Source organism: Apteryx rowi, unplaced genomic scaffold, assembly GCF_003343035.1.
Source record: "Apteryx rowi isolate R43461 unplaced genomic scaffold, aptRow1 scaffold_5, whole genome shotgun sequence".
In the NCBI taxonomy this organism is placed as follows: Eukaryota; Metazoa; Chordata; class Aves; order Apterygiformes; family Apterygidae; genus Apteryx; species Apteryx rowi.
Window position 1 is genome coordinate 6,941,368 of NW_020450760.1, and position 22,339 is coordinate 6,963,706.

The following is a 22,339-nucleotide window of genomic DNA, read 5'->3' on the forward strand; positions in this document are numbered from 1 at the left end:
TATGGTGTTCACTTAAAACTTGTTACTTCTTACTCCTTAATGACTTATCCTTCACAGTATTAGTTGCAACAGAAATGGAGTTGACGCTTCCATTTTGCATGCTAACCTATATGGAAAAGTAAGATTTTCTTTTAATCCTATTATTTGCTGTAAGTGCTTTTTGCATATGTGCAGGTGGTTTAAAATRTCAGGTGTTAGCACCAGGAGAGCCTGTTTGTTTTTTGTCAAGACAAACATTAAGAGTACTATATTAAACACTTAACTTAGTCTAAGAGCTCAGTAATGAGATACAGTTCTCTAAACAACTGTCACAGCTTAGTTTTCTGTGTTTCAAGAATGTTTAAAAAATGATCAGGTATTAAAAAAAAACAACTGTAGTGTAGGCATCTTGCTCTCAGCAGTCCATGGCTTTCATGGCCTGTATCTTTATCCAAAACTGTCTCATTACTGAGCTCTTGGACTAAGTTGAGTCGTAATTTTGTGCCTGTAGCTGATAGTAGATTGGTTTTATATAGAATTATAAAACTGGAATTTTTCTTTAAACTGCCATCTTTATTTTCCAAATAGAAATAGTATTCTATGCATACGTGAACCAGATGTAAAAACGAAATGAGCAAAGTGCTAACATTGCGTTATTGACACTGTGGTATGTCTGTCTTAGCACAGTAAGCCCAGCTGCATGTCCAGGCACTCATATTCCCAGCCCTCCTGCAGTACGTTTCCCCTCATTTCCTCCAAATCTGCTCTGTGTCCTTTCAGTCTCTTAATATAAAACCTCCCTAAATATCCCCCAGCTTTTTCAAAAGCCCTGTACTCTGTGAAGAGCAGGTCCTAATGCTGCAAAGGGTTCAGAGGAGCCGTACCAGATTCAACATGAGTGTACCTGCCTCTCGGATACTCCGCTTCCTGGTTCCCTAACTGCAGAGGTGCTTTTTGTCCTGGCATCCCTCTGTGCCTTGCTCAGTGTGGAGGCCAGCGTGGTGGTCTACAGCTGCCGTTGCTCCCTGCCTTCTTTGCAGGGAGAAAATTCAGCTTTGCTGGTCTTATCCTGTGCTGAGTAGCTGAGAATCAGCAACACCTCACAGCTTTTGGTCTTGTCTCAGAGAAGTCAATACATGAAGTGGTATGGACAAAACAAAAGTTACATTCTGTGAACTGTTGTGGTAGATGTGCATTTATGGGTCTGCTGTAAATAGCGGTGGCTCAGATTCAAACATGCAGCTTTAAGTTAAACACTTGGATAGTTTGTGTTAATCAAAGAGGTTGTAGTATTACTGGTCTAGTTTTCCATTCGTTCATCCAGGCATACCAGTAGAAATGACGTTTCATGTGGCTTTAAAAGGTAAACGATTGTATAATCCAAGTCCTAAGCCACAATTAAAAATACGTTAAACTTTTAGTCGGAGTTTAACTCTGTTTGCAGATCTTGGTCGGTAGGGCATTTCTGGTTTTATTCTCACTGTTGCTATGATGGGAATCTCTGCTCCTTTATATTACTTATTTAGATGTGTGTTATTCCTTCAGGATCAAAGTGCCTCTGTAACAACACTATTGATTTTTGCTTTTGTTCCAYAGGCTGTGAAGATATTATTGCTGAGAGCATCTCACTAGACACCTTAATTGCCATTCTCAAGTGGAGTTCTCAGCCATATGGGTCCAAGTGGGTACATCGTCAAGCATTACATTTCCTCTGTGAGGAGTTTACCCAGGTCATGACTTCAGATGTCTTCTGTGAACTAAGCAAGGACCACCTGCTTACAGCTATTCAGTCTGACTATTTACAGGTAACTTCACAGTTCAGAATACAGCTAGTCCTGTTCAAAGCAGGATGTGTTATACCATTACTAGAAGTGTTTCAGAGTAGATCATTTAAAATTGTAGTCAAGAGTGTGTTTGTATGCACACTGAGTTTTCTATTGTACATGTTAATTGTAACTTCAACTTTTTTTTTTTTTTTTTTTTTTTAAAGAAAACTCTTCTGGTTTTGGCTTGTAGCACAACCCAAACCGGCTGTGTATGCTATTGCTTGGAATCCTAATAATAGTTTAGAAACGGCTACAAACTGTTTCAGATAAAGCATTTCTAGACTTAACACTTGCCTGGCGCATTTTTTTTTTGTTTTGTTTTAATAAAAAATTACGTGGTAGTACTTATGCTGTGACAACGTGTATCCTAGTTGGGGGCGGGGGAGGAGCAAACAAACTAGTAATCATCAATTATCTCTTCTGTCAAGTATTGCAATATTTCATTTTTCTCATGACTCTTCTCCAGTGATTGTGTTTTTTAGGGGGAGAAAACTATACTGGTTAATAGAAAACTTGTGGATTTTTGCTGCCTCTCCTCTGTAGAGGAGGTGTTTGTAATGATGACCAGCCATATAGTTCCCCCCCGCTTTTTTTTTTTTAGTTAAACTCATTCTTCATACTAAGTTTAGAGAGTATAGTATATAACAGCACAAATCTGTAAATCTGTGCTCAGTTGATCCRCTACATAAGGAACCCCCACCAAAGCTCAAAACGGAGCATAAACCTACATAAATCTATCTTGCTCTATGTTTCTGCCTGTTTTTAAGACTGACATCTCACCTGGATCTGTTTCCCACCAGACACTGAAAGTGGAATCAATTAAGTCTTTGAATGAACAGGCTTCGATTGTCACAGTCGCACCCTTGCTGGATCCGTCTTCTGTTTCTCTTATTTGTTTCCTTGATAGGGCAACTCAATTTAGAATTGGAGCTAAAATTTGGTCTGTCTTATATTCCTATGAAGATGAAGAATGCCTCATTTGAAAATTGACAGGGATGGTACAAGCAGTAAAAAGCCATGTTCAAATCCATTTTCCCTTTTTAAGCTTTTATCTTTAAGACTTTAATTTTTAAACTTTAAGCGGTCTTACTCATATTCAGATTTGTTGTTAGAAACTTCAGGACATGCTGAAAACCCTGTTTTAAAATGCAACATGCAGGATTGCAGAGAATGACTAGGTGGTGTATATAGCACGAACTTATTCCAAGACTTTTATTGGAAATTATGACTTTAGAAATGATAAACAGTTAAGCTGAGAAGCTGCAAAAGAATGACAATTTAGGGGTGTGGGTTAGGAAGGACTACTTAAAAATGTGCAAGGGAGAAGAGAAGCAGCAGACTGGATGATTTATTTTTAAAATGAGATATGTCTTTAAAAGTGGGCAAAATGCTCCAGAATCTTTGAAAATTGCTTTGGTAGGAAAATTTTTCTTGGTAGGAGGGCAGAGTAATTTCTGCTACATTTTTTCAGAGTTTATATATCAGCAATACTAACTAAAATACTTAAAGCAAGTGTTATAGCAGATCAGAAAGTACAAATATTTATTTTGTTCCTGGTACAGTTGTGTTTCTTTATAACTGTGAAAGGTATGCGATTTTTTTCAGTGTGCTATTAAACTAAGCATATACAGATTTCTGACTTTCTCTTTCTACCAGGCAAGTGAGCAAGATATTCTTAAATATCTTATTAAATGGGGAGAACACCAGTTGATGAAGAGAATAGCAGACCGAGGTAAGGATCCTTTTAAACAAACATGCAGTACCAAGCAAACAAACAAAAAACCCCCCAAAAGTATGTCAGCCCTTTTTGTGGGTAATCTATAATTTAAGGAAACTTAATCTACACTGCTCATAGTATAGTCCAAACTAAACAAAAGCACTAAAAGGATGATTTATTTTTTTTTTTTTTTTTTTTAACAACCCTTTTCTCTAGAAAAATAAAACCATAGGCATTGAGAGAGCTGGGATTGCTTAGCCTCAAGAAGAAAAGGATTGGGTGGAAGGGGACCTTTATCAATGTCTATAAGTATCTAATGGGAAGGAGTAAAGAAAACAGACTTCAGTGGCCCCCAGCGACAGGATGAGGGTACTAATTGAAATAGAGGAATTGATATTTAAACATAACAAAAAGCTTTTTTACTGTAAGGGTAGTCAAATATTGGAACAGGTTGCTCAGAGAAGTTGTCTCCATCCTGGAGACATGTTCAAAACCTTCCTGGATATGGTCCTGGGCAACCTGCCCTACCCTGCTGTGAGGCTGGGTGGGGGGAAAGGGGGGAGATGTTGTACTGAGGATATGCAAAGGTCCGCTATGATTCTCTGATTTTTTAATAGTCTGTTTGATTTCATGTTGCCTCAGAGTGATTTTTCTTGAAACTAATTCAGTAAATGGGAAAACTCTAGTATCCTCTAGTTTGTGCTGATACAGGCTTTTCATGCACATTTGTTTTATTGTTAGTTTACTGTGTCAACCTTTTCCTTCAGTTTCAGTACATTTCTCCCACAGAAGTCTCTGGTAGTGAGAAACAAGCCATTAAGTGGTATTAATGTTTYTTCTAAAGTAGAAATAAATTTACCTTTTGTTAGCTGAGATGCACATTATTGCTACAGTCATAATTTAAGTGGTGATCTTGCGTGTGTTGGATGTGGGAAGCAGGTTAAATATATATTTCCCCAAGTACAAATGCAAGTAGCTTGTAGTTCATCCACACCTACAAAATGACAGTCATGTAATACAATGAGAGGAATAAAAAAAAGACAGAATCAGCCTGTGTAAGAGCAGAACCATGCTGGTGCAGTTACTGTGTTTGGAGAGCTTACCATGTTATTGAAATCCACTGTTAYTGGTTGTGATACAGTTGTGTTGTCATAGCCATCTTATACAACTAAAGGTCTGTTAAAAGATGTACTGTTAATGATTTGAATAAGTATTTGCCTCCTACCTTCAAAATGAGATTTTATATATATTTATCTTAGGACAAGTTGGAATATAATGGAGCCGGTTAGACTGTAACAGACCTGGATTGGTAGAGAAGCTGTTCATTTGGAGTAATCATGCACTTGCGTCATCACATGCATTAATCATGCATTTGAATCTTCTTGATCTGTGGTGTTCATTAAATAAATAACTCGGTTTCCGTTTCCCAGGTTAATCAGATAATGTGACATGCAAAAGGAGAAAAGAGTTCTAAGTTTTGTCAGGTTAAGGCYATATTTTGTCTAGTAACTTGGCCTGAATGTAAGACATTTCTTCAATGACATTCCTGTTTTTGCAGCTCTAAATACGTAATGTTGTCAGTCAAATACCTAAAAGCATTAGAAATTGTGTYGTAATGCTCTGTGGCCAAAACTTCAGCTGCGTGTATTGAAAGGAGGATGGGTATGTTGGACAGGTTTCACCAAAGACTAAAATTAGTCAAGTTTGGGTTGGGCACGGCACCTAAAATGTAGGTGAGGGTAGTTAACTGGAGAAGGGAGAACGATGCAAGCATGTCATCTTGTCACCTTGCAGTCTTTCAGAAGGTATCCACTCTTGGCTTAAATAGGTATCCTGTGAACACAATGAGAATAGCTTGATTTGGCTTGACAGAGCTGTTATTAGGTGGTTACACCTCTGAGACTAGTTAATTTATACCAGTGGTCTCTTCTGGCTGGCTTTAATTTGTAGAAAGTAAGTTTCTGAAAACTACTGGGGAAAGGGAGAGGAGCTGCAGGAGAGAGTCCTTGGGGGAACTGCCAGTAGCTAGGGATAAATGTTTTCATAGCATAGCTCTAGGCAGAGCCTTATAAACCTCTACCCAGCACACTTTTTTTTTTCCTTTCTGCCTGGTTTACATTTTGAAACTGACAGCTGAACAAAGCACCCATTTTGTACAAACTGCACCTGACTGTGCTAATGCTTTGTGTCGGATTCTGGTGCATGAACTGGTTTTGTGGAACAATGTTCTTTTTTTTTTTTTTTTTTTTTTTTTTCCCTTTTAAACTCTTATTTTATGTAGACTTTTTACTTTTTGTTCCTTCTCACAGAGCCTAATTTACTGAGTGGTACTGCTCACAGTGTGAACAAAAGAGGGGTAAAGAGGCGAGATCTTGATATTGAGGAGCTCAGAGAGATTCTGTCCCCCCTTCTACCTTTTGTCCGCATTGAGCACATCTTACCCATGAGCAGTGAAGTGCTGAGCGATGCAGTAAGTCAATCTTCTCATACAAATATTATCTCCAGGATCTTTATACTTGAAATGCTACAGAAGTTCGGGGTGTTCTTTTTTGAGAAATAATTCCTAAGATGTCATCACTCAGAGTAATACATGACTTTTTTTTTCCTTTCCACCCTTACCCCCGTTAAATTTTCTGTACTCTGAATCTTTCAGAAGACTTTTAAAAATTGTGTAGAGATTCCATGTAAGAAACAAAATTCTTGCAAATTTTTCCCATACGCAGTGTTTTGTCTATTTAATAAAGCATTAAATTTTTTTCTGATTCTTAAAGATGAAGAGAGGCTTGATTAGCACACCTCCTTCAGACATGCTACCGACATCAGAAGGTGGAAAGTCTAATGCTTGGCTGCGGCAAAAAAATGCTGGAATATATGTGAGGCCAAGACTGTTCTCACCATATGTGGAGGAGGCTAAGGTAATGACCGTTAATAACATTTGGCCACTGCCAAACTGGAATCATCAGGGGGAACTGTAAACAGGGAAAAATTTTGGTGTGTTTTGTCTCTCTTTGCATGTACTGGCCTAAAATACTAACATTTTCAATTTAACAAGACTTACAAGATTGATCATCAGGCTCAAGTCTCTAGAAATGGTCAGAAAAATTTCAACAAAATTTTTTTTTGTCGAAATTGAAATGTTTGCGAGACAGATCTTGATGAAATTCCACCGGAAACAAAGCAGCGTTCTGAGGGAAACCTCCCTGGTTTCCAGCCAGTTTGCCGGCCCAGCTCATCGGCAGCCCACCTGGCAGGCGGATGGCAAGGTGAGAGCCTGAGAGTCCCAGTTTCAGCTAGTCAGCAACCTTGGTGCCAGGTCTTTCAGGCTCCCCAGCTCCCACCAGAGCTGGGTGGAGAACTACCATTCCACTGGGCAGAGGACTTTGATTCAGGCAAAACCAAGAAGTATCAGAATATAATCAGTATTCTTTTGGTCCTCTGCAAAATGGAATAAATATGTTGTGTCCAATTTTAGAAAAAGTCTCTTCTGTCCCACTCCRGCAGTAGTTTCCCTATTTAAGGTCCTGCATGAGGGCAGTAAAACTGAAGATACCACAGAACCTCTGATGTTGATGTTTGGTGACAGGATGGAGATGACTCCCGTGTGGGGCAGAAACATGCCATGTTCTGTTTGACAGAATGGGCCCCTCATAGACTGCTAGCTAATGTCACAAATTAAGCAGCTCTGATTGATCAGCTCTTGCCCTAAGTCCCAGCAACATAGGTGACTGCAGAACAGGAGGGTTAGGTGAAGGTGTGTTCATCCATCTTGCCTACAAACTCTAAACACTGCTCTGGTGAACGCAGAGGTTTTTCCCCTGTGCTGAAGAAGATATTGTCTAAGTGTGAGTTGTCATTGATTATCCTCTTTGAGGGGAGTGGAAAACAAACTTTTTTGAAATTTTGGGCACAAAGATTAGACGGCCAGGTGGCACTAAAGAAACGAAGGAAGATTAGCTGGTTAAAACTGTATCTTTGTATCTTGGACTGTTAAACTAACAAATGTGTTAAAGAATATGTAATGAAAGCTTTGACTCTTTTAGTACTCATTATACAGTATGGAAGTGCTTTAGCAGTAATCTTAAGGCAAAAAGTACGTTCTAAATACTATTTTTCTGTCAGGAATCCTATTTGTTTTTTAGTTATATATTTTGCTGTTACTATTTTAAAGGTATCATTAACTGTTCAACTTTAGTAAATATGAGAATCATCCCTCTTCTATTTGGTAAATACTACTATTCTTAGTTTGATTGTGAAGTGCAAAAATTGCTTATGAGTGATTTCAATTAATTTTTTCTATTCCTTTGTTAGCCTCCCACTTCTTGAAACAATTTAGTTCAGCATTGAATGAGACCTTTAACCAAGGGTATGCATAAACCCCTTTCTATCAGTTAAGACATCTGACGGAAGCACATCTCATTTGCAAGCTAGTGTGTTTAACTCAGTTTGCCAGTGTGTGAAATATAGGTAACAGTCTGAGGCAGAACCCACAGGGTCTGGCTTTGGGATGGTTGCTTCCAATCTGACAGTTACAAAATAAACAAGCAGTCTTCCCTGACCTTTTTCATCCGACTGCTGTTTGCTCTGAAATTCAGCTTTGATAATGACAGGAAAATGGAATAGAAAATGCTCTGGAAAAGCCAAATACCATTTGGGACCTGGAGGACGTACAGTTTAGGTATTGTTAGACTTGTGTCCTTGGGACTGCCTTTGCAGCAGCTCCTGGCGCATGTGCCTCTGCAATGCCTTCACGAGGGCTCTAATGGCTGTCGTTGCAGTCAGTGTTGGATGAGATGATGGTGGAACAAACCGATCTCGTTCGTTTGCGGATGGTCCGAATGTCCAATGTGCCAGACACCCTTTACATGGTAAACAACGCGGTGCCGCAGTGCTGTCATATGATTACCCACCAGCAAGTTAGCACTAACCAGTCCAGTCCTCCGTCAGTTATAGCCAATGAAATCCCAGGTAAGGCTGCTAGAGCATCTGTAACGCTGTTTGCTGTCATGTGAGCTGCTGGGGGTTTTGGGGCAGAGGGGGAGTGAGTTTGAATTATTGAATGCTGATATCTTCAGAGAGGAGTATTTCACATTTCAGGYTTCTTGCACTCACCCACTTGAAGTATCTTTTGGTATGATCTACTTTGAAGAGATTATCTACATTCAGATGGCATAGTAAGAAGTTAGGGAGTAAGATGGAGTTGGGGGGAGGTATTGGATTTTAACCTGCTTTAGTTAAGCAATTTGAAAGACCTGGAAGTAATAAAATTTACCCTAGAATATTCACTGGAGCTTGGATCTCTATTATCAGAGTGATCTTCAGTTATCTACCACAAGTCCTCTATGATGGGTAAGATCCAGAAGGCTGTAAAAAGGAAAAATACTGATTTATTTAAAAACAAAACAAAATCTGTTGGGGGAGGGAATAACTTACAGGGCAGTCAGCTTAACTCAGTTTTCCAGAAAAATATCAAAGTAGGCAGTCAGAACACATTTGTCACCAGTTTGACAAATCCATATTAGCTTTAATATCAAACCATTTTAATTCCTTGTATGGCAGAGTAATTATTTGCAGTGGCCTGAAGTAGATATGGCCTCTCTTGACTTCAGGACAGTTGGTATTTGACATTCTCCATAAGCAAGCTAGGGAAATATGGTCGTGAAATTACTGTAATACATTTGGCTGCATTTATGCATTCAGTCTTTCTGTACAAAATTGGAAGGATGTATCAGGTGGGATTGCTGGAGTATCTACTTTTTTTTTCCCGTCGTTAATGCCTTGTGTGATAGCATACTGAATACACTGGCAAAATTTGCAGCTGATAACAAGTTGGGAGGGTCAGTGGATGTTTTGGTGGACAGGATTAGATGTCTAAATGACCAACGGAAATTGAAATTCAATAAAGTGGAACAAACTTAGTCTGCTATCGTATTTCCAGGGTCACCAGAAGTGAAAGCATAAGAAAGTGTAGTAGAACAAGCACATAAAATAACCCCTGTAAAGTTATGACCACTTTCAAYCAGGGCTCAGAGACGCCCTATGTTGGATGGGGTTTCTGTGTAATTAGTAACTTTAAATGCATTTTTCTTCCATGAAGTTACTCAGTCTCTCCTTAAATTTGTATTGCATTTCAGTATATATGGATCAATTTGAGAGTATGTAGAAAAGCAATAATGATGATATGCCATCAAGAAAAGGGTCTGCTTCCCTCTCTGAGTGCATTACAGCACAGAATCACAAAATCACAGAATCGCTGAGGTTGGAAGGGACCTCTGGAGATCATCTAGTCCAACGCCCCTGCTCAAGCAGGGTCACCTAGAGGTGACCTCCAGAGAAAGAGACTCAGGAGCATTCAGATGTTTTCTCCTTTATAGAAAAGCATAAATACACTTACCATCAATTGAATTTTAAGTATTTCATCAAAAGATGTGACTTTGCGTTTTATTTATAATGCTTTGTTAGACCCTAGTTTCCAAAGAAATTGGCAAAGGAAACAAGTTCCCAAAGGTCTGCAGTGTTTTGCAAAAGTTCTCGTGTTCTGTGAATCTGGCTCTGGTGGCAATCARTGAGGCATCTTGACCCATATGAAACTCCACTGCAACTGGATTCTGTTTAATGCATAGGAATTATTGCCAGCCCTTTGATTTGAGCATGGTATGAGCTGTGAGCCCAGCCAGCAGTTGGAGCATAGGTATTTTGTGCTGGTAGTTGCCTGCTTTGTTTAGTTCTCTAATTATGTTAAAGATTTGATTGTTTTGCCAGTTCCCTGAGCTAAGAAGGGTAGATGGGACCAAATCAGTTTGTGGAGATTCAGGCATATACCAAACCCTTAACTCATGCAGGAATCCATCTGTGAAACAAAGACAGCGGACAGGAACTGTTGGAGGGGAAGCTAGTTGACATCTCCTCAGTGCCCCTTGGGCTGGCCTCTCAGAGCAGAAGGTTCTTTGCAGCATATATTCTCTGTCTGTGCCTTGTACTCTTCTCATACCTGTTCTCCATAGACTGGGTTTACATAAATGTTATTGGCAACATGTCTTGGTGTTCTTCTTGCAACAGTATTCTAAAATGAGTTGAACCTCTGCTGAAATCTGTCTTCTGCTTTGATGTTAGATTCTGCGGGTAACTGGGTTTCCTTAGGTATTTTCAAGTTTCAATTTGAACTGGAAATCCTGCAACTGATTTGCAAGAATCATATTTTTCATATATATAATGCCTATACTATTTGTCTCACCTGAATAATACTAAAAGAAGGGGTTGAGAAGATAGCACTTTTGCATAATAAATTTCCAATGATTTTTTTTTTATGCCCAGTATTCTTTTGAGAGCTGATCTGAATTTCTCTAAAATCCTTTTTTCAGTGTTAGTAAAATGTTGGGTGTATCTAAATATGACTGTTAAACCAGGACTTTTCAGAGCAATTGGTGGGTAAACTTATTTCCAAGACTTGAAGATTGGATAGATTTTTTTTTTTTTTTTCCAGTACATGAACCTCCCGTCAAAAAGAAAACAGTTTGCGCTACATACATTTATTTCTCATGTACCAATGTAAACTTTGTGAGACTGGAAACAGTTGTAGTCACATGCTGTTGGGTTTTCTCCYTCTCTGTAATGCAAATGCCTTTTCACACTGTTCTTGCTGTCTGATCCATTTAATTTTTATGAGCCTTCATTATGGACATCTGGTTGTGGTAATACATAACCCTTGTAAAGCTGGTGACAGATCAGATGCCAGGATTTACATATTCAGAAATCTGGATTTGACTTCTCTCATGATAGGCACATTTTCCTGAGGACAAAAAGACCACAATAAAATATAATTCATCATTAGACAGCAGCAAAAAGTTGCATGAGAAAGTTGTGCAACAGGATAAATACCCCAAATTACATATGATTTGCTTTTAGAAAGTTTTTTTTTAATGATTTCAGTATGGCTGCATAGAACAACATAATTCAACAGGTTTATGTTGGCTTACAGTTTGTGTAATTTTTTTTTAAATGCTCTTTCTGCAGTTATATACTGCTATTATGGTCTTGCGATTATGGAATTCCACCAGAAGTATGAAGTGTAGGCCAAAAAAACTCAATGAATTCTTGGCCTGCAGTATTCATGAGGGAACATTCGGTTGTTATTTAAGATATCCTGCCTCACATCCCACCTCAAATCATAAAATTCTTGCATCATAAGGGGTTTACAAAGAAGGCTATACTTGTGGTTCACTTTAGCAGAAGCTGGAAAAATGGTGTATGTCTTTACCATTTGTATGATGTGTGTATTATCCCATGTGACTTATCCCGTAATGATGCATTAGGCATATGCGTAAGTCAAGCTGTTCTTGGCAGAATGCTGCTTAAAAAAGATAAGTTTAAGCAGCCTGATGTTGGATTTTTCCTTCAAAAATAAGGCTAACCATTCTGATAGCACTCGTTGTCTTATAGTTCAAAAAGTAATCTCTACTATTCCTCCTTTGCCCTGTTCCAGTTCCCAATCTCCTTGTTGTAAAAGAGATGATCAAACGGCTGCAGGAGCTTCGTCATACTGAGCAGGTGCAAAGAGCATATGCTCTCAATTGTGGAGAAGGTGCCACAGTCAGTTATGAGATTCAGATTCGTGTGTTGCGAGAATTTGGACTTTCTGATGCTGCTGCTGAACTTTTGCAGGTATGAAAAATTGCTTGTATAAGACAACAGTATTGATTCTGGCTCTAGTCTGCTTACAGGTGATTTGACCTGGRTGTTTCATCTGCAATAAAATAATTACTTTGCTTGTGCACATGCATGTGCAAAAATGTTGATGCTTTGAAAAGCCTTCATAACTTTAGGAGTGACTGTTACATCTGACTTACGTGATCTATAAATGTGCAATTCCAAAGTATGAATATTTTTCTCAAAAGTTGTTGCCATTCAGCGTGCTCTTGCTGTCCCAGATTTTGGGTATGAAGTTGAATTTCAGATTTTAAGTGGATAGAGATTAAAGAGTTTTGGTTTGTGGGKTTTTTTTGTTTGTTTGTTTTGTAGGATAAAACACTAGTTGTAGAACAAGCTGGTTTGATTCCACAAGGAAGCACCAGTAGAAGTTGACTTGTTTTTTAACTGAAGGCTCTTAAAAGCTATCTTTCTAGGAGTTAAAGAATGCTGAATTAGTCCTTCCCTTGCTGGAACCAGGTGATRAAATGTTGCAAAACCAGTTTATATCTTTGTTTATAATTTAGTCTCAGCTGAGTATTGGCTGTTCATAAATGTGTGGAGAGTTGTTTTTGTGCAGTAACTATAGCATACAAACAAGGGCATTCATGTGTGAATGAGTTGTTGCTCCTTACTTTCTGAGGTTCAAAATTTGCTGCCTCAGTCTTTTTAAAAACTTAAATCATTAAGACCTGAAGAAATAACTGTGTAGAAAGAATGGTATGATTTTAACTGACTGCTTGCATAAATGGTAAATAATCAGAGTGAACAATTCAAACAACTTAAAGGCTGCAAATTCCTTATCAAAGAGGCTATTCATAATAGTCAAAGCACACCTAGAATTCTAGCTTGCGATTCATTCTTGAATCAAAGAGGAGGAAAAGACCTAACTGATACAGTAGATTTGGATAGGGTACACTTCAGGACTGGGAAATTGTCAGTCCCAGTGTTTAGCAAAAACATTTGATGGTCAACTTTATCACATAGTGAATCTGCCTCTTGTCTTATTTTCAGATTTTTTATTCCATGGCAGCTGTAATTACCTAAAGTCTTGGTCATGTTTTAGATGGTAGAACTAGCCTGTAAGGGTGCTGGCAGATTTCCAAATTGCAAGTTTCGATATGTGTCAGTAGAGGAGACTTTCCTAGACAATTTCTTACTTTGGTTACCTGTTTTTTGCCATTTGCAGAATCCTCACAAATTCTTTCCTGATGAGCGATTTGGGGATGAAAGCCCACTCCTGACAATGAGACAGTCTGGACGATGTCGGGTTAACAGCACTCCCACTGCAGAAACCATGTTTACAGAACTGGACTCTTTTGTGGCCTTTCATCCACCATTGCCCCCTCCTCCACCTCCATACCACCCACCAGCAACTCCTATTCACAACCAGTTCAAAGTGGGCTGGAAACAAAGGGTGCCAAGTCAACATCCCTCCCGTTCCTTTTCTTACCCTTGTAACCATTCACTGTTCCACTCCCGAACAGCTCCCAAAGCTGCACCGCCTGTCTACTTGCCCAGTGTTAAAGCAGCACCTCCTGATTGCACTAACACTACAGGTCTGGGGAGGCAAACAGTGGCCGCAGCAGCAGCAGTCATGGCAGCGGAGAAGCAAGTAGTGAGTACTTTGATTTCTCCCCTTCTGCCCCTCCCTGGCTATTCAAAACAGCTTTTTGAGAGGACCTGAAGTAAATTCTCATGCTGAAGTAACTTGGCTTAGTAAGAGAGATAAAATAGCATCTTAGCTTTTCAGGAGAATTTTCTATCAGAATTGAAGGGGGGAAGTGAAGACTTGGCCATGAGCCTTCTGCATGCCAAAGGCATGGCCTGATTGCTGGGAGATTGACTGTTCCTGGAGCAGGAGCATTTTGGAGAGTGAAATGGGACTTGTTAAGCTTCTGAAATAGCTTACATATGCTCTACATTAAAGCAAAGCATAAGTTCAGTGGTGAACTGCACGCTGTCATTCACAGGTGGAAATCTTGTTGGTGTTTTGGCTATTCAGAGGTCAGCACTCCAGAGGTCAATAGATTTGTATAGAGCCTGTGGAGAATGTGAAAGCCTGATGGCTATGAAGAGGTTTTTAAAATGACTAGGCAAACAGAAGTTCGTAATTGCATATACAAAGGAGTGTTCACTATGGATTAATATTTAAAGGGGATAATTATAGCTGCTGAACTGACGTAATGAAAACAGTTAACTATAGGAGATGCTAAGCAAAGGCATGGCCTTGTAAAGTACATGAAATGCTAAATAATGAACTAGATCATTCATTTCTGCAGTGAAACCGCTGTTTGAGTGCGCAGTTTTGTCATACTGAGAACTTGCCCTTCAGATGCAGGAGTTCTGGAGTTCTGAATGGAAACATGGATATATTTTTCTTCTTATTTAGCAGTTGTCCTAAATACATTGCACTCCTTTCTATATTTTTGGTTAAATTATTTTAACTTCAAATCAGTTATTGTCTATTCAAGTGTTTATTTAGTAGCATAAGGCTGTTTTTCTTGGTCAAAACTGACTTCATTAAGGAAATAAGGTATTGATTCTTCTGCAAGAGTTGACATAATTTTGAACATGTTCATCTATTGATTTTTTTTTTGTGCGCAGTTTGCCTTCACATTAGAAGTGTCGTTATTAGATTGTTTCTATTAAAAATGCAAGAAGCATAGACTTAATATGGATATTTTTGTTCTGTGCTCTTTACACAACTTGTGAAGTACTAGTAATTAACAACAATTAGCAAAATGTCTTTCATTAGACACAGTAAATACAAGTAGAAATTTTAACCCCTCTGGGAGACTGATATCCCTGTAAGCAATCCTGCAAAGACAGGCATATGCAAGGAGAAGAATGCAGTGCTGCAACTTCCGCACACTTTGTGGATCTTGTCAGCACTGTAACTAGTGCCCCCTAAGCCCTTAGGCTTTTGTGTTCCTACACACATGGGTGTGCATGCAATTAACGTGCTTTAAAATAGGAAATTTAAGCAGAGGGGTTACATCTATAGTGAGGGAACAAACATTTCCTGGCTCCTCTGCACTGAAATTCTTGGTTATAGTATTACATTTGTTCTACACTGAGTACCTTGTTTAGGTTAATAATTGCAAGTTGTTACATTTTGACAGTTTAATAGTACTTTGTAATTCACTTTACTGCACATTAAATATAAGATAGTTAGGAAGCAACTATTACTGCAGCACAACCATTTCATGAAGGAATGAAGAAACCTTACGCTAGCAGGAAGGTGGAGGATGGAGAATACATTTGTTCTTCAAGCAACGCAGGGAACTTGCTGGCTAAGGTTAGTCTAGGCAAAGACAGATTAGGAAAATGTCATTCTGAATTAGAGAAAGTACCCTAGATATGGTTTATGTTTTTCTGCTTTGTTTCCATGGACTAATTTCTTTTTTTCTTTCCCAGTGTACTCAGCCCCTGCTAAATGAACTGATGCCAGATATTGCAATGGGTGTGTCAGCAATGTCTCTGAAAGACAGAAGATTGCCAGAACTCACTGTTGACACAGAATTAAGCCAGGCAGTCACAGAGGTAGGATCAGGTCCACCGCAGCACATTTCATGTATTCAGAGTAGGCACATGCCCACGTCTCGAAAGAAACATGCAATAGAGCAAAAAGTAGATGCTCGAGAAAATCAGCAGGAGTATCCTGACTTCTATGACTTCTCTAATGCTGCGTGCAGACCTTCCACTCCAGCACCTAACAGACACAGTCCTTCACCTTCACAAGGCATGTATTTTGGCCCAGATTTATATAGCCACAATAAGGCATCACCAAGTGGCTTAAAGTCAGCCTACCTACCTACCCAGATATCTCCTAAAAAGCAAGAAGATTCTAGGAGGGAATACCTGCTCTCCCAAGACGGGCATCAACACAGACAAAAGACTGAGCCGATACACCTCGATGTCTTAGAACAACCTCCCCAGCGACTGGACTTGGCATTGGTTACCCAGGAAAATGCTGGTAGTGGCCCAGTTCACATCAGGGGAAGAACAAAAATGGAAACTGACTTAACCTATGGCCTAACCTCTAACAGACCTTCGCTCTCTGCATACACCTCTGAAATGCAAGACGAGAGACCAAGTAGGAGACTGGCAGATGATGAGCCATTGGAACATGGAACACAGAGAAATGCAGATTTGGAAAGGGAAGACGGAGTAAGCAGAGGAAGGAGGTCTCCAAGCAAACCAGACTTCCTGTATAAAAAATCTGCTCTATGAAAGCAACCTTCAATATTTCTCTGTGCCTAAGAGTTGTGAACATACCGTTCTTTAACTTTTGGCCTGACTTCTGTCAGATAAATTCATTCACGCCAGCAGATAAATTCAGCTTTGCTCATTTCTTTTGTATATACATTTGCTTTATTAGAGACAGCATGCTATCAGTTTATTTTTAATGATGCTTCTGGTTTCATTTTGTGTGTTTTCTTTTTTCTTTTTCTTTTTTTGAGCAAACTTAATTAAGCCTTTAAAAAAAGCTGGCACCTTTTTTCTACAACCTGGTAGCCTTTTGCACCTGTACATCTATTTTAGTGTATTAGTTTTGTACTAATATGTTATACTTTATTGTTGCATTTAAAGGACTGTATTTTCATACTTTTGCATTTTCCCTTTCACCTGCCAATTCCCCACGTGCATTGGGTTGCACATTATGAAATGTATTTTCTTATGAGATAGTAACAATGTGTTTATTTTTTAATTATAGGAATTCCAAAGAACAGCACATTAAAATACTACATTTTTAGTTAGATTGGTTTTTTGTTCAGATCTGAAATGTCTTGATTCTTATCACTACATCAGGAATCCAGTCTAATAGTGTTTTGTTTGAAAAGTCCTGGCAGCTGGTCTTATAGCAAGCCCGCTCCCAAGAATTGTATTTTGGCTTTTAAGAGCAAAGGGGGATATTTAGGAGTCCAGATTCCATTGAAATTCACTGGGATCTGACAGTCTAATTCTGTATGCTTTGTGGTTCAGCTGTGACCATGGACAATTCCACGATCACCAAGAAGCACTTACTAGTCAGACTAGAATTGTTGATTTGCCCATGCAGAAATAAATCTAGAAATACTGTAAAAGTAATAGTAATAACTTGTTCTTCCAGCTACCTTTATGTGGGGGTAGGTGAAAACCAGAGTTGAGGATTCATGCTAAATCCTAGCGTCAGGAAGACAAGGCACAGTATCTTATGCTGTTGCCTGTAGTATAACTCCCCAGTTGATAGGGTTGCCTCTCCGACAGGGGTGCTGAGGTGACTGCTTATTGCCTTGCTTTGTCCTGCCTATGATTTTTAAAAAAAGGGCTTCATTCTCAGTGATGTCATTCAGTGTTCCTTAGCTAATTTGAAGTGTCACTGACTTCATAATTGCAACTGTTCTGTGAACAAAATCAAAGCAAAGAGTAACTGCTTTAGCACCATTAAATGTGTGAAGCTTTAGCGCTCTTACATTACATTTCTACTTCCCTGACCTTGCTTTTCTAAAGCACAGAAATGAGAGATTCATCGATTAACATGAAATGAAGAGGGAATGGTAGTGATTTGGGCTGGTTCCCTGTCCCTGACTTGAGGTTAAACCATACAACTGGTGTAGCAGTTAGTTATTCAGYATGTCCCTCTTAGTGCTTACTGTGCAGTTCTTCCCTATTCTAAATGTAATGAGGCCGCAGTGGTGGTGCCATGCAGTGTAGTCACTGCTGGTAAAGACCTRTTTGGGTTTTTTAAAGGAAGCTTCTGTAATGAAAAATTTTTCCTGTAGTTGAAAACTGTAATCCCAGGTGTGACCTAAGGACTCTTTTAGGGTTGATTTGGGTTGTTTCCTACAGTTCAAAATACTTAATACTATTTAAATGGAAATCTTCTTGCAGCATTACTTTCATTTTTAGCTGATGGCAGTTTCTTACCCATTCTGTTTCATTAAAATATGCAAGGCGTGACATGCACAACACCCTTTTCCTGAAATATTGAATACTGAATTTTCAATCTACCAAATAACTTCTGGATAAATGAAAATATGGGTGTTTGAACCATAAATCATAATGTCTTCTGCATATGCAGGTACAGGCCTTCTGTTTCTATGAAAGCCCTGCAGACGCTCCTTTTAAGGCATGATATAGGATTGGAGGAGAAACTTAGCTAGACTGCACAGGTGATGCAAGTGTTCTGAGGGTGAGGGGAGATGGGTTTTTTTTGTTTTTTTTTTTTTCCTGTCAGCCTTTTTTAATCTGGTTTTTGACCACAGTCAAGACACTTAGTGGTCCTGGCCTCATCACAAATGTGTGTGATTTCCTCAGAACTGCAGTGTAAAACATTCTTAAATATGAGAAGATATCAGTAGGGGGGTAAGGCTACTTCAGGTTAGGGACTGAGGTTCATTGGTTATATTCTGAAAATTTGAGCACAGTGCTGTCTTACTGCATAACTCTAACCAAACACTTTGGTTTCATGCTCATGAGCGCTAGAAACAAATTAACACTCATTTCACAAAACCCTGAAACTCGCTGCACTTGCATTGTTAGTCTGTTAAAGTAGTTGAATCACTTAAGTCGTAGCTGTCCTGAGAAGACTTAGTATTCTGAATAATTTATTTTTACCTAAAATTGATAGATCTACTTTCAGAGGAAACTATTTTTAGTTACCACTGTATTTAGGTGTGGCACTGTGTGCTGGGAGGGAGATGGGCCTGAAATCTGCAGATGTTGTCAATAACTCTTAGCTTGGCATTTGTGGAGATGTGGCTGATAAGGAGGACTGAGTCATTTGGAGGTTACTGTGTGAGGGGAATCATGAAATGGTTTGGCTTTGCAAATAAGCCAGTGAGAGATGCTTTGGGGGGGGGAGGGGGAAATGTGTCTGCTTTTTAGAATATGTAATTGCTTCTGAGATCTCAGAAGCTGAGCAGTATTAAAAGGAAACTAGTATTTAAAAGTAGGCGCAAAATAAAAGACAAGTCCTTTTGGGGCCATAAGACAATCAGGCCACTTGGACAATCTACATTTTCAGTTGCATATTTTGAGTTGGGAAGAAGATAACAGCTGGCTTCAAGTGGAAGAGAAATACTTGTCAGATTAATGGAATTGTATTTTTATACTTCAGGATAGGATTTCCTACCTAGTTGGATGGTGGTGAAGGGAGAAACTATCTTTATCCTTCTTTAGAGAAGTATTACTCAGAAGCTAGTGTTCATACATCTCACTCCCCAAAAGTAGATACAGTGGGACAGTATTGTCTCAGCTTCCTAATACACAAAACCAATAGCCATGCTACCTGCATCTACTGATATTTTATTGATCAGTACAGAAGACCTTTGTTTACATGAAGCACTTTCTGATTAGGCTGGAAATTAACATCTCCTTTTCCTCCTATAAATTGGATGGAAAACATTGATGACTATATTTTGCTTGATGATAGAGGTATGAACATTAAGCTTTTTTGGATGAGGAAGATTACTGTTTGGTGTTTTATTAAAGAGAGAGTTCAGACTCTCAAATAGTAAGCAACATGCAAAAACTTTCTAATTCCCCTCTTCTTTACCCCTCCCTTTTCCCCTAATGTATGGATGAATAACTTAATTCCTGGAAAAAGATTCTTCCTTTGAAACGTTCTGTTGTTCCATAGAGTTGCTGTAGTTGTGTGTTAACAACTGCTGTGTTCATTTGCAGTTTCTTGTTTTTCCTGTTCTTAAGCAGTTTCCTTTCTGAAAATTAAGTGACTGTGGCCCTTCTTACTTGTAAGCCTTGGTTTTGGTCTTGGAATGTCCCAAGTGTTTATTTGTCTTATAGGTTTCTTTGTTTTTCGGATGTTTTGAAAGAATTCACATGCTGTTTGAGACACTGTTAATTTCTTCTAATGACTGACTATAAGCTTATATGGTAGAAGGGTGCTGAGTTCTGCTGAATGCAGGGAACAGCTGAAAGATAACTGTAAAACTGTATTTGGGGGTTCTGTAATTATCTGTACTTCCAGAAGGTAGCCTTGCCTTCTGTAATGTTACATTTTTGTTTCTTGTCCTTGTGCTGTTACTGGTATAAAGTCAAGTGCCTTCAATGCTAAAGGCTCAGAAAACTTTCTTAAACTGATTTCATGTCCTATGCAAGTGTTTTTTCTACAACCTGCATAACCAGTACTTTGTAAAACTTGTTTACGCTTCAATTGTACATAGTGTTTTTTTAAAAAAATAGTATTTTTATTTAGGTACCTCCAGACTTGAATTCTAGTCTTGTGTGATGCATTGTAAAACAATACATTTCTCTTTTGAGTACCATTACAATTGTAAAAAGGTTTTCACTGGTTCTATTTTTCTACTGTTGCTGAGAAGCATGTAACACTGACTTTATCCTACGTATAGCTGGCATTTCAAATAAATGGCTTGTATAGAATGTACATGTGTGACTTCTCTGATTTAACTGTTATCAGCAGGCTGCTAAATTAGTGCTGACTTATTGGCAGAACAGGATGTGTCATCATTACTCCGAACCCTTCTATCTGACTGATTCCATGGAGGGGAAAGGAGTATTTTAATTCAAACTTTAAAGCGCCCTAGAAGTGCAAAAAGATGAAGTTTATAATTTCTTCTTCTTCTTAAAAAAAAAAAAAAAAAAAGAATGCTTTGAACATCAAGGTTATATTACAAACCAGTGTAAAAATAAAAGACATAATTAGTGACGCTGTTCAGGCAACTTATTAAAAATTGTTACGGTGAAATACTGTTTAGTGAGTTCTTCGGTCTGGAGCTCAATTGACTGTGACTATTCACTGTTAAAAGCAATAGGATTACCCATACTTCAGGCAGCAGGACTTAGCCCTTGATCTAGATGTTTACTTTCTGAGCGGAGCAGCTAGACAAAGACACTCATTAAACATAGAATAACTGCAATTCAAGAAGAGAATGCTATGTCAGCTGAATATTCATTAAATCTGTTTCACAAAAAACAAGTGTTTCCATTACTTCAACGAGATGACTAAAGTTTAGAAGTGTGTCATCCAGCAGCAGAAAATCTGGACTAGTCTCACTTTGATGTACAATAGCAGAATACTTTGGGTTATCTCCTGGCTTAAATGGGGAGGAGGGGGAAAGAAGGGAAAAGTACAGTATAATCTTATGGGTTTATCTTCATTCCTACCTTTAAGAAGATAAGTTTTAAGAACAACTTCCTAAAACAGAGAAATTTTAATACTTTCATTTTGTTACTTTTTTTATGACATTCTTTCATCTTAATGTCAGAGAAGATAAGATTCCTGTTCATCTAGGGGAGAGCCTCTGGGAAGAAAGCACAAATGGATGGAGATTTGAAAGGTGAGTTGTTAAGTGCTATGTCCAAGTACTTGCTGATCACTTCAGGTAAACTATGCTCCATTACTTTAGTACAGGCTGATGCCAAGAATTGAACAGCATGTGTGTTCAGTGTTGACATTATGGTGTGAATTGTGGCTACAGGAACTAATTCTTGTGGAAATTACAGCTTTAGTTCAAAATATTTCCTGCACCTGCCAACTCTGTAGTAAGCAGTTTTTATTAATACATTGATACCTTGGGCTGTGCTGTCACTGCATGGTGTAGAGTGTCCGCATGTGCTGAACATGCGAGACAAGGTCAACAGGACCTGAGGCAACACCCCTAGTGCACAACCCTCCCAGGACACAAAGGTAGCACTAACCTGCACTAACCGTTTTTTGTATGACAAAATAACTGAATATCCTGTTCCTGTTGGACTGTGGTAAAAGGGAACTGGGAAATACCAGTAAGGAAAATGTGTTTCCAAGAACTACAAGTAACATGATTGTGAGTGCTGTCTTGGCCCGTTGAGCAGTGCTGCTTCCAGGTCACCTGGGTTTCAGAGGTGGATGTTGAGTCAGTCAGGAGGAAATGATCTCAGAAGCACACATGATCTCTTATCCAGCAGCTACCCTGAGGACCACATGCTGTAAGCCATAAATAACAAGAATGACATCCTGTACTGGAAGGCAATATGGAGTTGTTTGTGCCAGTTTAAACATCTCAAAGAGTACATATTCTACATACAGCTCATAGTTTTGTTTGAGTTAGGGATTCTGAGGAAAGAGAAGGAATTCAGGAAGATTTGTCAGACCAGTTTTAGTATGCATTTCATATGAGGTTTAAGTGAT

At 38.8% G+C, this 22,339-nt stretch overlaps 1 protein-coding gene across 4 annotated transcripts in view; it reads left to right on the top strand.

The window, feature by feature from the left end:
* Positions 1–20,596, top strand: part of BTBD7 (BTB domain containing 7) — a 42,277-nt gene extending 21,681 nt beyond the window's left edge. Inside the window, exons 4-12 of one of the 4 annotated variants that reach the window (XM_026079417.1) lie at positions 1,576–1,784; positions 3,462–3,537; positions 5,832–5,992; positions 6,294–6,437; positions 6,672–6,785; positions 8,298–8,487; positions 12,002–12,180; positions 13,394–13,822; positions 15,625–20,596. In XM_026079417.1, coding sequence (XP_025935202.1) covers positions 1,576–1,784; positions 3,462–3,537; positions 5,832–5,992; positions 6,294–6,437; positions 6,672–6,785; positions 8,298–8,487; positions 12,002–12,180; positions 13,394–13,822; positions 15,625–16,440 — 2,318 coding nt within the window. In that variant the 3' untranslated portion in view covers positions 16,441–20,596. Of the gene's footprint in view, positions 1–1,575; positions 1,785–3,461; positions 3,538–5,831; positions 5,993–6,293; positions 6,438–6,574; positions 6,786–8,114; positions 8,275–8,297; positions 8,488–12,001; positions 12,181–13,393; positions 13,823–15,624 lie in introns of those variants that run through there. The other 3 variants (XM_026079418.1, XM_026079419.1, XM_026079420.1) reach the window with 3 other exon arrangements.
* Positions 20,597–22,339: the final 1,743 nt, after the last annotated feature.